This window comes from Phocoena phocoena, chromosome 5, assembly GCF_963924675.1.
Source record: "Phocoena phocoena chromosome 5, mPhoPho1.1, whole genome shotgun sequence".
NCBI lineage: Eukaryota > Metazoa > Chordata > Mammalia > Artiodactyla > Phocoenidae > Phocoena > Phocoena phocoena.
In genome coordinates, this window is record NC_089223.1 from 98,466,127 (window position 1) to 98,481,121 (window position 14,995).

General features: G+C 38.3%; 1 protein-coding gene across 2 annotated transcripts in view; it reads left to right on the plus strand.

Moving 5' to 3' along the window:
- Positions 1-10,176: 10,176 nt before the first annotated feature.
- RAB28 (RAB28, member RAS oncogene family) overlaps positions 10,177-14,995 on the plus strand; it is a 94,661-nt gene continuing 89,842 nt past the window's right edge. Inside the window, exon 1 of one of the 2 annotated variants that reach the window (XM_065877576.1) lies at positions 10,177-10,453. In XM_065877576.1, coding sequence (XP_065733648.1) covers positions 10,379-10,453 — 75 coding nt within the window. In that variant the 5' untranslated portion in view covers positions 10,177-10,378. The remainder of the gene's footprint in view (positions 10,454-14,995) is intronic. The other variant, XM_065877577.1, reaches the window with a different exon arrangement.

Here is a 14,995-nt window from a genome sequence, read left to right on the forward strand (position 1 = left end):
CTGTAGAGATAATTTGATACTCCTGCAGAGAGAAAAGAGATTTGTTTCCAGTAGTTCACCCAGGAGCACTAGCAACCCAGATCATCTTAGTTCAATGAGGAATTGAGGTAGCACAAAAATTGGCTTCAATTTCTGTGGAGGTGATGTATTTCCAGTTCACCCGCCCTAACTCCTAAGATGTAGCTTCTCAGGAACTTCTTAACCCAAAGAATGGGGGTTGCTTTATAAAGGTTCCTCCTTTGTGATGTGCCTTGACCTTCATTGTTTACCCTTTCTTCTCCCAGCTCTATGAGACTGTGAAAAGTGCTACTTATCCTGTCTCTCAACTCTGCTCTTGAACCAGCAGATACCTCCTGGGGAGAGTGGTCCTCAATGCTGTCTTCTGATCTTTGGGCTTCCTTCCTCTTAGCCCTATACTTACTCATGTCATAATTTGGTAATTCTCTGATAATTTCACATAGATTAAAAAATACTATGTGTAGCTTTTCTAGTTTTCCTCATCTAATCTTTTTGTGGAAGCTTATATGATCCTAATGGTACCTTTGGCACATGAATGTTTAAAATTTTATGTACACATATTATAAGTATTTAATATTTTGACTGAGCTTCATGCCATGTTTACATGAGTTACTTCCACTCCAGGCTATAAATATTTACCTATTTTTTTCTAGTTTGTTATGGCTTCAAAAATGTTTTAATTTCATGTGGGATTCACGTTGGAGTAAGGGATGAGGTAGACTTTAGATTTAAAAATTAACACCATGAGCAACACTGTGTTTTCCCCACTGATTAGAAATAAACTTCCCCCCTTACTATCTGCTCAATTTCTTGATATATTGGAATATTTCTAAACTTTTCTCTTGAAGGAATACAGCTATTTATTCCAGTACCTATTCTACATAATTTTAATTATGATAGTTTAATAATATTTAAAAAATCTGGAAGTTCTAACCTCTTTCCAATACTTAAAAATTAGGCAGTTGCCACTTATTTTTCTTCTAGATTTAGCTTTGGACTGAATTGTGTCCAAAATCTGTTTTATTCAGCTTGCACTGCCATAATAAAATACTGTGGACTGCACGGCTTAAATAACAGAAATTTATTTTTGGAGTCTAGAAGTCCTAGATCAAGATTTAGCAGGGTCAGTTTCCAGTGAGGGCTCTCTTCCTGCCTTGCAGATGACTGCCTTCTTGCTATGTTCTCACATGGCCTTTCCACAGTATGTGTGGGTGTAAAGAGAGATCGCTTTCTCTCTGTCTCTTCTTGTAAGGCCACCAGTTCTGTGGGATTAGGACTCACCCTTATGATCTCATTTAACCTTAATTATCTCCTGAAAGCCCTGTCTCCAGATACAGTCACATTGGGGGTAAAGTCTTCAACATATGAATTTGGGGGCGGGATATACAATTCATATGTTGAAGACTTAATCTCCAATGTGACGTTCTTCTCCTATTCCATCCACATTCTTATTCCCATCTTGAGGTTACCATTAACTAGAATTTTAGTTTACTATTATATTTTTGGATAATTTTTGCCATATATGTTCATAAGTGGATGTATATACATTTAGTTTTGAGCTCTTGTTTTAGAGCTTTATAAATATGGTATCATGCTCTATGTAATCTTTTACGATTAGCATTTTTTTACTCCATGTTATATTTCTAAATTTAATCCAGGTAGCTGTAATTCATTTTTCCCCGCTGCATAATATCTCCATATGTGAATATGCCAAAATCTATTCATTTTGCTGTTGAAGGACCTTTGGATGATTTCTCAAATGAAATGAGCTTATGAAAATTCTTGTACATTTCTTCTGGTGCATTTATGTATGGGATTTTTCAGGGAATATATCTAGGAGTAGAATTGTTAGACCCTAGGTTAGGGAGATCTTTAACTTTACAAAATAATGAAAAATTGTTTTCTAAAATGGTTCCATGCACTCTCCACAAGAAATGTATGAGTTCATGTTGGTCCACATCCTCCTCAACAATTGGTGTTGTGTTGGTTGTAAAGTTTTTGTCTTTAAGCTCCAAACCCACCTTCTGTACTGACTTAACTAGTACTCTGAAAACGACATTGCTCTTTTTCTAGCTTGCTTCCTTTTAGTTTTTGCCAATGGCAAGGGGCACTAGAGGGAGTTTGGAAAGTAGGAAGAGACAGAAGGGGCTTTCTTTTCTGTTTGTGTGATATTTTCCAATCGATGTTCTTCCAACAATGGCATTTCACCTCAGTAGCAGAAGCTGGTTATAAGAGTGGTTATTTCCAGTTTCCAGCTTTTTCTACACTCCTAGAATCAGCCTCATTGTACTCACTTAGAGGCACCAAAAGCAGTGGAACAGTTTTCTCTCCTCAGAAGTGAGTTCCAGCTCTGTGTAGTCCCTCTACTGATCTTCAGAAGCACAGCCAGTAGCAGCTAGTGGAGCTCCTTCCTCAGAATTTTGACTCTTAGTTCCTTGAGTCCTTCCTCTACATTCCTGAAGAACAGCAGCAGTGAGGCAAAAGTCTGAATCCCACCTCCTCAGGCCTTCTCCTTCAAGCTTTAATGTTAGGGTAGCCCCTAACCTCTTCCCTTGCAGTGTTGAGGGTAGTAACTGCTTCCTATAGTAACTAACTTTGTGTTACTGCAGTGTTCCCTTTCTGTTTTTTATTTTTATTTTTTTTTCAGTCTTTTAATACCATAGAACCAATTCCCTATATTAAATTCTCTCTGATGACATAACTATGTGGTTTCTATTTTCTTGGCTGATAAAGATATTATTGGACTTCTTAATTTTTGCTAATGTACTGGATATAAAATGGTAGCTCATTAAGCTCTGTTTTGTGTGTGTTTCTCGGTTACATTAAGAAGGTTGAACTTTTTTTGGATAAGTTTATTGAACATACATGTTTCCTTTTCTGTGAAATGCCTTTCATGTTGTTTGTTCATTTTTCTATTGGATTTTTTTCTTATTGATTTGTATTTCTCTGTATGTTCAGAATATCAATTGGTTGTACATTTTATGTATTGAAAAAATCTTCTCCTAGTTTGTGACTTACATTTTCACTTTCTTTATGGTATCTTTTGATTGGGGAGTTTTTTATTTTAATGTGAATTTCTTTATATTATTCTTTATTGTTAATTATTTTGGTCTTGTTCAAGAAATCCTCTATCCCAAGATAAGAAAGATAGTCACCTCAAATTATTTAACTTCTGTTTTTCACATTTAGATTCTTAATTCCACTGGAATTGTGTGTGTGTGCGTGTGTGTGTGTGTGTGTGTGTGTGATGAAATGTAGGAGTTCCAATTTCAATTCTTTTCATATATGCTTTCCAACTATCTCCCCTTTTTATCTACTGTCATATATAATCTGTCATATATCAAAGTTCCAAGCATGTGAGAGCCTATTTCATGACTCTCCATTTTGTTATAATGGTCAGTTTGTCTATTCCTGAAACAATAAATACACTACATCTTAATTATTATAACTTTATGTGATATCTTAATATCTGGTAAAGCAAGTATTTTTGTTCTTTTTCTAGAATATCTTTGAAATCTTGGATGTTTGCCTTCCAGATGCATCATTTCAAATTCCATGAAAAATTTTATTGGAATTGCATTGTCTCTGTACATCATTTGGTAGAACTGATATATTTACAATATTGTATTTCTATGCATAGACATGGGATAGCTCTTCATTTATTCAGTATTTATTTAATTTCTTTCAATGTTTTGTAATTTCTTTCCATACAATATTTTAAGATGAATTCCTAAGTACTGCATGATATAGTTGCAATTGTAATTAGTATCTTTTAGAAAAATTATATTGTTTGTTGATGATCTTTTCATTTCTTGCCCCTTCCCTTAATTTTCCTCACGTGTCTATTCTTTCAGATAAAATTTAGCATTGTCTGTCAATGAAAAAAAGTTAGGGAGGTTTTGATTGAAAGTGAGTTTAATCTGTTTGTGTGGAACTGACATCTTTATAATGCTGAACAGAACACTACGTGTAAACTGAAGTTTCAGTAGAGACCACTAGTTACAATAGGTGAAACACTCCATGAGCAAATCAACAAATGTAGATGTTAAAAAGGTATATCCAAAAGTCAGCTTCATGATTATTAAATGCTCCAATCATCTCAAGACTATAAAATGTAGATAGAAGAATTTGTGTGTGTGAGGAGAGTGCTATTTGTGAACTGGGATTTCCTTTGGAGGAGGGGGCTAAAGAGCATTATTCATAACATCCCCAAACCTGAAACAATCTCAATGTCCATCAGCAGCAGAGTAGATAACTAAGTTGTGGTTAATTCATATGATGGAATAATGTACAGCAATGAAAAAGTACAAACTACTGCTATATATAATAACATGGATGTCTCTCACAGACATAATATTTAGTGAAGAGTCATTACATACCAAAGAGTACATATTATATGGAGTATATTTCTATAAAGTTCAAAAACAGGTAAAACTAATTTATAGTGCTAGAGGTCACAATTGTAGTTACCTTTGAGGAGGTAATGACTTGAGAGATAGCACAAGGGAGATTGCTGGATTCTGAATTGTTCTATATCTTGATCTAGGTCATGGTTACACACACACACACACGTATATATGTGTGTGTGTGTGTGTATATATATACATATATATATATATATATATATATATATATATATATATATACCATCAAGGGAGAACAGGACTTCAGGAAGAGAGGCTTATTTTTGTCCTCTAGGAGTTTAATAAACCAATAAATTTTGGGGCTCATTTCTATATTCTTCTTAGGTTTTCAGCAGAACTACAGCAATATCAAGTGTACAAGTTGGGAGCATGACCATTATTTTCCCTTACTCAATATATTTTTTCTTTTTTGTTTTTTTTCTTTGTCATTGAGGTGACGTTGGTTTATAACATTATACAAGTTACATGTGTACATTATATTTTGACTTCTATATATACAACAGCATGTCCACCACTAAAAATTTAGTTTCCATCCCTTACCATACACTTGATCCCCTTTAACCATTTCACCCTCCCCCTCCCTGCCACCCTCCTCGCCCTGCCCCTTCCCATCTGGTAATCACCAGTCTGTTCTCTGTATTTACGTGTTTTCTTTTGTTTGGTTTGTTCATTTATTTTGTTTTGTTTGTTTCTCATATTCCACATATGGGTGAAATCATATGGTATGTGTCTTTTTCCATTTGACTTATTTCACTTAGTGTAATACCCTTAAGGTCTGTTCATGTTGTTAGAAATGGAGAGATTTCATCTTTTTTTAATGACTGAGTAATATTCCACTTGTGACATTTATCTCACATCTTCTTTATTGGTTCATCCACTGATGGACACTTAATTTGATTCCATGTCTTGACTATTGTAAATAATGCTGCGATGAACACAGGAGTGCATATATCTTTTCTTAGTGTTTTTGTTTTTCTTGGATAAATACCCAGAATTGCTGCGTGGGGGGTGGTGGTGGTGGTATGAATACTAATGGTATGGTATGATATGGTGGTATGGTGGTATGATAACTAATAAGAACCTGCTGTATAAAAAAATAAAATTAAATTTAAAAAAAAGATTAAAAAAAATACCCAGAACTGGGTACTTCTAGTCTTAAGTTTTTGAGGAATCTCCATACTGTTTTTCATAGTGGCCACACCAATTTACATTTCCATAAAAAATGTATGAGGAGGACTTCCCTGGTGGCACAGTGGTTGACAGTCTGCCTGCAAATGCAGGGGACACGGGTTCGAGCCCTGGTCTGGGAGGATCCCACGTGCCGCCAAGCAACTAGTCCTGTGAGCCACAACTACTGAGCCTGTGCTCTAGAGTCCACGTACCACAACTGCTGAAGCCCGTGAGCCTAGAGCCCTGGATCTGCAGCAGGGGAAGCCACCACAGTGAGAGGTCCACGCACCGCAACAAAGAGTAGCCCCCGCTCACGGCAACTAGAGAAAGCCCATGCACAGCAACGAACACCCAACAACGAAGACCCAATGCAGCCAAAAAACCCAAAAATTTAACAACAAAACTATTACAAAAAAAAGTAAGAGGGTTTTTTTTTCTCCACATCCTTAACAACACTTGTTATTTCTTGCCTTTTTGATAATAGGCATTCTAACAGGTGTGAGGTGATATCTCATTGTGGTTTTGATTTGCATTTCCCTAATAATTAGTGATCTTAATCATATTTTATCTTTATTTCCAAATCCGTATTTACTTAGAATTTTAGTCCTAAGCTCTGAATCTTCAAAATTATGAAATATTGGAAAAAAGTGAAAGAAAACTGACAGATGACTATTGGATTTGTTGAGATGACAGCAGAGATCCATGGTTTTTAAAATCAGTTTACTTGCTGATCCACTTAGTATTTTCTCATATTCATTAGTGATGAATAAAAATGTTTGGATATTTTTACTCTTTATCCCAACCATTGGCTGTTTTAGTACCTTTTTTACTTGAATCTGACATTTTCCTGTTGATTTATTAAATTTTTATGTTCCTCCTTGTGTTAGTTTCCTGTGGTCATTGTAATAAATGACCATAACCTTGGTGCTTAAGACAACATAAATTTATTCTCTCACAGTTCTGGAGGCTGGAAGCCCTAAATCAGTGTTCACTGGACTGAAGTCAAGGTGTTGTCAGGCCTGCACTCTCTCTGGAGGCTCCAGGGAGAGAATTCATTCCCAGCCTCTTCCAGCTGCCGGTGGTTGCCAGCATTCCTTGGCATGTGGCTCCATCACTCAAGTCTCTGCTTCTGTGGTCACACTGCCTTCTCTTTTCCTGTCTGGGTCAAACAGAAAACAGGGACTGGGACCTGATATCTTTAGTCTACTATACCTCCCCACCAAACTGCAATTTTCATGGGAGCAGAGCCCTTGTATGTGTGTGCTCATTGCTCAGAAGAGTTGGGAGCAAGAATGCCTGGCACACAGTAGGCATTCACTTAGTATTTGTCAAAGCAATCATTAATTATAGGGAATCAATTTGAAGAGCTTCCTTTAGAGTTGGGAATTTCTGTTTTATTCCAGAAGTCACATCCAATACCATTAGTTGGAATTTTTAGTGAGAGACTTCAGCTCATTTCAGAAAGAATATTCTAATAACGAGGCCTATCTGTCCACAGTCCAAGTTACTTCATGAGGGAATAAACTCCTTGAATCAGGATATATTCCAACAAAGATTGTTTTGTCACCTGTTAGGGATACTAGAAAATATATTTTAAAGTTAGGTGGGAAGGCGGTTTTACAGATAACAGACAGGTTTATCTTGTGTAACTAATCTTACTTCTTTCTATCTAAAGAACCCCAATTCTTTTTGAAATTTCCAGAATTCTTATCTAAGGTTTTTTTTTTTTTTTTTTTACCCCACATCTCGCAGCTTGTGGGATCTTAATTCCCTGACCTGGACTCTCGGCTGTGAGAATGCAAAGTCCTAACCACTGGACTGCCAGAGAATTCCTTCTAAGCACTTTGTTAAGGTATTAGTTTTAAGACCACTGAAAAAGATTCCCATTTCTCTTTAATTTATATATATATATATATATGGTTCCTAGTCTTCAAATCTAATTTTCAACATGGAATCTTGTGATAGATGTGAAAATATGGTCATTAAAAGAACGCAATTGGCTTTTTGTTTCATGTAGCAATACTGTCTCAGGGATGAATCCATATCCATATAAATGATGTCTCTCCATCAAAGCCGTTGTCCAGGAAATTGGTGATTACAAAATGCAAAGTTTGAAATCACACATAAAAGTCACTTAAATGGCCTTAAGTAAACCTAGTTTTTAGCCAAATATTTGTGCCAATTGGGATGTTTTTGTCTGCAAGTAATGAAATACATCACTAAAGTACCTTAGATTTATTCCCCATAACAAGAAGCCTGGAAGGTAGGGTGTTGAAGGCTGTAGCTGCTCCAAGAATTATGTCCTCACCCAAATAATCACAGCAAAGGAAGGAAGGGGGAGAGCCTTCCTTCTGCATCTCTTGTATTCTTTCTTTTCTTCTTTTCTTAAATCAGAGAGGAAAATCTTTCCCAGATGTTTCCCAAAGGACATCCTCTTCTGTCTCATTGGTCAAACTGGGTCACATAACCATTTCCATTAAGAGTGGAAAAGCCAATTGCTGCCACATTAACTGGCCTCATGGACAAGAAGGGGTTCAATCTGTCCTCATTAAAAACAGATTCCTCAACCTAACATTTACAATGGACTTTGCAAAGCTCTTTCACTTAACTTTTTCTTCTAATTCTCATTAACACATCCAGTGATGTAGAGAGTTGGTGGTGGTGATGGTGGTGGTGGTGGTGGGGAGTAGGGAAAGAACTGGGAACTGGAAGAACTGGAACTGGAAAAACTGGAAACAACTGGGTGTCGACTATTGTGGATAACCTTATCTACAGATGAAGGGACTGAAGCTCTGCATAGGAATCCTGTTTAAGATAACCTGGGTAGAAAGCAGTGATGCTCCAATATGGACCATGTCTAATGGTGACGATGAGGGTGCTTATTATATGCCAGGCATTGTGCTATGTTACTTTACAGTGATTACTTCATTTAATTCTCAACCCTATGAAGGAGGTAGTACCTCTATTTGATAGATAAGGAAATTGTGGCTCAAGGTCACACATCTAATAAGCGCAGGTCTGTGATTAGAACTTCAGTGCTGCTGCCAGGGATGGGTACTTCTTTAAACTGTACTGCTTTCCCATTTGAATTCCCATATTCTTTCCAGGACTATTGCCTCTGAGCTAAGCTTTTTGTGACTTAAGCTTCCTCATCTGTAAAATGACATAATTCTACCTACTTTATAGGGTTCCCATGAGGAGTGAACGTGAATGCATGAAAAGTAATTAACAAGGAGACAAATATAGTAGTCTGGCATTAATATTGTGGAACTTGGGCTTCCCTGGTGGCGTAGTGGTTGAGAGTCCGCCTGCCGATGCAGGGAACATGGGTTCGTGCCCCAGTCCGGGAAGATCCCTACATGCCGCAGAGCGGCTGGGCCCGTGAGCCTTGGCCGCTGAGCCTGCGCGTCCGGAGCCTGTGCTCCGCAATGGGAGAGGACACAACAGTGAGAGGCCCGAGTACCGCAAAAAAAAAAAAAAAAAAAAAAAATATATATATATATATATATTTATATAGTGGAATTTATCTCATTATATTTAAATTTCCAATTATGTCTTTTACCTACGCTACTAGACTGAGATCATCCATCCAGGACAGCAGTTCCCAAACTTTTGAGGCTCAAGGCCCCCTCTACACTCTTAAGAATTATTGTGTACCCCAAATAGTTTTTGTTTATGTAAGTTGTAGCTTTCATTACTGCATCGAAATGAATACTGAGAAATGTTTGCTCCCTTAGCTGTCAGAGTGATATACACATCATGCATCCTCTGGAAAACTTCTACTTATACTTGTGAGAGCATGAACGTGAGAAAGGAAAAAAATAAATGAATTATTAGGAAAATAGTTTTGACTTTATCGGAACCCTCAGGGTTCCCTGGATCACACTTTGAGAACTGCTGCTCTAGCTTAAGTGCTTCGTGAATGATCAGATTCCGCTGTTTGGACAAGGAAACCCAAGGTCTGAGAGGAGGAAACAAAGCAGCACCAGAGCTACGTTCCACGCCTCGCGCCGCCCGGCAGCCTCGCTGTGCAGCAGCTACGTCCTTAGCAACCGCCCCCTCCTCCACCAAGTCGCCGCTCTTCCCGGGGCGCGAAACCCCGGCGCCCACACTGCTCCAGAGGCCCCTCCCCAGCTCGTTCCGCCGGGCAACCTGCGTCCCCCGCGCCCTGAGGCAGGCCCTGCCGCGCTGCCTCTCCTGTGTCCTGGCTTCCATAGCAACCGCGGCGCGCGGCCATGGCGTCACCCCTCCCTCCTCGTCGGGCTAAACCATTCGCTTCAGGAACCTTCACAGGGGGAGATGGAAACAAGGCAATTTAATAGAACGTCTGCGCGCTACTCTGACCCCGTTTTTCTACCTAGCCTAAGTTATACACATCTTTTTTTCTCTTGCCAAATGTCCCTGCGAGTGTGGCGCTGTGTCTCGCCTGCTCGGTTCGAACGCCTCCTTTTCCCAGGCCTGCTGATGGGTCGGCCCGTCAGGAAGGCTAGCGGTCTGCGTGGGTTGGCACACATGCTGGGGAGGGCGCCCGACGTCGCGCTCAGGAGGCGGGGTCAACGCGCAAGGGGGAGGGGAGGTGGGCAAGATGGCTTCTGGCGAGTGATTCTGCCCGGATACCTTCGGCGACCGCTGAGACACCGGGACGGGGGGTGCTGCCCCCACTGCTGCCCTTCTTCCTCTCCCCCGCCCCCAGAGACCCCCTCCTTCCCTTCCTCCTTCTACCTCGGTGGGGAGGGAGGGGAGGTGGGCCTGGTTCCTGGGACACCATGTCGGACTCAGAGGAGGAGAGCCAGGACCGGCAACTGAAAATCGTCGTGCTGGGGGACGGCACCTCCGGGAAGGTCAGTCCTTGAGCGGGCCCGCCGTGCCAGGCCTGCAGGAACCCCGGCCGGCTCTGGCGCCCTCCAGCCTCCTCCCCGCCCCCCCGGCGTCGCCTTATGTCCCCGAGCCCCGGGGCGTCTGCGCTTGGGCCCGCGAGGTCGTGGCCTGGGGTTCGACACTAATAGGCACTTAGTGAAGTCCGTCGAGAGCTGTCCAGCTCCTCTTAAATTAAAAAAAAAAAAAAAGTCATTGCCTAACCCCTGCCTGGATCTCGAACTCCTACTTCTTTAAGACACGAGCCAGTATCGCCTCCCTGGGAAGCTTTCCAGCTTCTCGCCTCTGAGGACTGGCAAGGATCTGCCAAGGCACCTTACCTCTTTTTACTTTAGTCCAGGTCACACTTTGCTCCTTTCCCCCCGTTTACCGTTTCTGATGGCTCCACTGTACTGGGATCTCCCAAGAACTTGACGCTGGAATCAGATTCCCTGGGTGAGAGAATTGGGGCTCCATCACTTACTCGTCGGATCATTGGAGGGCAAATTGCTATCCTGTTTGTACTTCATCTGTAAGATGGGTATATTGATAGGTGTCTCCTCGAAGGGTGAAGTGTGCAAATCCACATTAAATATGAAAATCTACATAAAGCTTTCATAACATGGTGTGCACTCAGTAAATGTTAGTTGCAGTTTTAGAGCATCATATCTGTTCATCTCTGTTCCCAGCACAGGACCTGTCAACACAAACATTCATTCAACAAATATCTATTGAACTCCTATTCTGGACTGGTTGCTGAGGGCAGAGCTGCTAACATGACAGAGGGGATAATTGCCTTAAAGTCTGTCTTTCAGTGACAGTTGGTTGAATGAATGAGAGTGAGTGCGTGAGAATATCTGGCAGCCAGCCCCCTTACCTCGTAGGCACAGGTCTTTAACCCAGGGTTGTGGAGCTCCTGAGATGGAATAAACATTGCCCGGTGCTTGCTCTTTGGAGATGGTTCATAAGATCTTAAAGGGTTCTTGATCCACGTCCCAAATAAGGTGGAGAGCCTCTGCCCGGCCAACCTTCACACCTGTCACTCCTATCAATGGCGCCAACACTGTTTCTGGGAATATTGTTAGAGTTTGTCTCCTTTCTTCTTCCATCCGCTTTCTCAACTAGAGGCTTCAGAAACGCTGGTTATTATTGTTACCAGTTTCCCGTTTTCGGCTTCACGTTTTCATGTTCCTGGTGTAGTTTGGACCCTGGTTCCTATGGTGACGACTGCTCGATACATCTTCCCTGGCAGTTGGCACTGCACAGCTGCTCCTGTCTTTCGTTCTGAGATTTGAGTTCCTAGGGCCCTAGGGAAAGGTGTCATTCATATGCAGGATTTGGAGGATTCTTGTTAATTTCTTTTTTGCCATCCCTGATATTTTGTTATTGATTTTTATTATTGAGGAAAAACAACTTAATATGCTCTGATTACTTTTAAGCATTTTGAGGAAGAAAAGAACTAGGGATCACTTTTCTTTATAAAGTATTAATTATATGACTTTTTGTACACTTGTAACAACTTTTTGAATGGATGAGTTGTTTTAAATGAATCAGCATTGTTTCTAACACCCTTATTCAGTAAAAATTTTAAGTTCTATTTTTATAGTTTTCTCATTCATATTTTCTTTTGAATGTCTTCTAATTTTTCATTTCCTAAATCTTTTTATGGTCAACTCATAACTGAATTTATTTCCTGTTTAAAACTATAATGACTGTCTATAACACTAATACATGTATAAAAAGACACAAAAATTTTCCATTATCTTACATTCTATCATAATTCTTTAAATTTTTGTTAATTTTTTCCCCAATATTCATTATCATACATGTATTTCTCTGTTGAAATTTGTTCATAATTTCTATCTAGGTTTTTCATCTAGCCTGTCATACATTTTCCTCTTGTTACTAATTTAGTGTGAATAATTATGATTTTTCATCTCTGTCAAAAATTTTATCTAGTGTACAACAAAGCGTACTTTTTTCCTTCTATATTATTGAATTAGGATTATCATTCTGCTTCAAAGGATAACAGTGATACTGTTTATGGTGTTCTGATTTAGTCTTTGTCATCTTGACTAATCTATTTTAAAATTGTAAAGATTGTTTTCTGCCAGAAATTTCTGGATACCAGCATCAGAAATCTAACCTTTTTTCATTATTCATATATCAGCTTTTGTTTTTTTCCATACCCTATTCAGTTTTCAGATTATTGCCGTATTATTGGCAGCTACCAACGTTCCCATTCTGTTTCTTTTACTGTTCTTTTCTATTATGAATTCAGCCTCTCTTTCATTCTTACTTGTATCCTGATTTAACTCCTGGCCATATTTTCTAGTATCAGTTTTTCTTGCTAGTTCTAACTCAGGGCATTTTTATACACCCTTACAAAAGCAATAGAATATTGAGATGACCACTAACAGTTTACTCAAGAGAAATTTAGCTCCTCTTGCTATTAACACGTGTTTCTGTTTCTTTCCTGTTTTGAGTCATACTTTGGATTTTATTATATACTTCTTAAGATTTTTTTTTTTGAGGCAAAATATTCTTTTATGGTGTCTTTTCAGTATTAGTAAATGTAGTATGGTTAAAAATTGTTAGCAAAAGTTCACCAAACAAAAAAACTATAAAGAATCAGAAAAAAAGAGTTACAGATATGAAAGATGGTTGTTCTCTTCATAATTGTTTAAAAAGGATATTTATACAATGACTTCTGAGAAATTATTGAATGAGAAAGATAGCGTAATATCTAGATAATTGAAGAGGATGTGCCTCCTTCCCACTGATTCAGTTGATTCTCTGATTAATTTTTATAGTGAGATGTCTGGAGATGGTATAAGAACCCATTTTAATATTCTTTGTTTGCAATGACCTATACTTCTGACAGATTGTTCTCTATTCCAATTGAAAATTCTAGCTTTATGTTTGCCTCAAAAGTGTGAGACTTTCAAAATCTAGAAGTCCGATTTTTAGGAAAAGAAACACTAAGCTGAAGTTACATGTGCCTTGAGTTTGTCTTAGATTTATAAAAGTGTTTCAGCCATCCATATATTAAACATTTTGAAATATCTGTAATAGTATAAGTAGTGTTAATTATTTTTCTCTAGAACTCTGAGCCTCTTCACAGATGATTTTGTGCTCTAAGTTAAATAAGCTCAATGGCATAAACAAGGCTAAATGAAAAAAGGATTTAAAAAAGAATGCTTACTTTTTTTTTCTAATCTCTTAGTTTTTATATTATCAAGGAAGCCAAATGAATTTTCATTTTGTTGTAGTGAGTTTATTTCTGAGTCTAGCAGAACATCTTTCTTATGGTGCTCAATAAATATTTGACCAAATATTTTAGTGATTTCTTACAAATGCTGAATATTTAAATATTAAAAGAATTGGCGTTAGTGTGTGCAAATTGCCATTATATGAAAAATATGGTTCTTATGTCAAAGGGATTTTAGGTCTTTTTGTTTAAAGGAATTGAAGTTTGGCCAAGTTTTCTTTTGCACTACTGTACTTATGTTGTAATTAATTATAGTAAGCTATCTTGGAAATTTTATCTTAGTTTTCATTATTTAGGAATTGACATCTAAGAGCTGTTTTTCCTTAACTTTAGGAATCTGTCTTGAAGAGCATAAAAGCTTCATGAAACTCCCTTTCTCTTCTTTTTGGGGAAGTCTACAAATAAATAAATAATACATTTAAAATGTTTAAGAAGCTTTTGAGTTATTGAGTTATTTCAGTTGTTACTCGATTATTCTTTTGCTTTGGTAAGAAATGGTACCCTAAAGAAACTCTGGAGTTTTGAATGTAACTTAGAGTTGTTATTTAAAAAATGTAGATATATATTTGTTCTGGTTATAATATTCTTGTGACTTTTAAGCTTTATGGTTCTTGGATGGAATATATTTATTTTTGTCTGCTTAATATTAATATTAAAAATATCAACTTCTTAATTTAAAAGATAAATATTATCATTCTATAGAATAATTTTCATTTAACAAATTAAAAAAATAAATTTATTTAAATTTTATTTTTGGCTGTGTTGGGTCTTTGTTATGGTGTGGTGGCTTCTCTTGTTGCAGAGCACGGACTCTAGGCGCGTGGGCTCACTAGTTGTGGCACGCGGGCTCTAGAGAGCAGGCTCAGTAGTTGTGGTGCATGGGCTTAGTTGCTCCATGGCATGTGGGATCTTCCCGGACCAGGGCTCGAACCCGTGTCCCCTGCACTGGCAGGCGGATTCCCAACCACTGCGCCACCAGGGAAGTACAACATTTTTAATATAGAGAAAAATTAGACATGTTTCTTGGGGGGGGAGAAAAGAAAGGAAATTCTATAAACAAGCTTTCCTCTCCTTAATTAGTTCTACTTCTTATTGGCTGAGGGCACAAACTACTCAGATGTTTAACCTCAGAATGAAACATCTCTGAAAGCTGTATTGAACTGATATATAGGGACATATAAGATTCAGATCTTTAATCATGTTGCTTTAGTTTTCTCTGTTGATAATTCTCAAATTCAAATTTCTAGCAAGGTGTAGG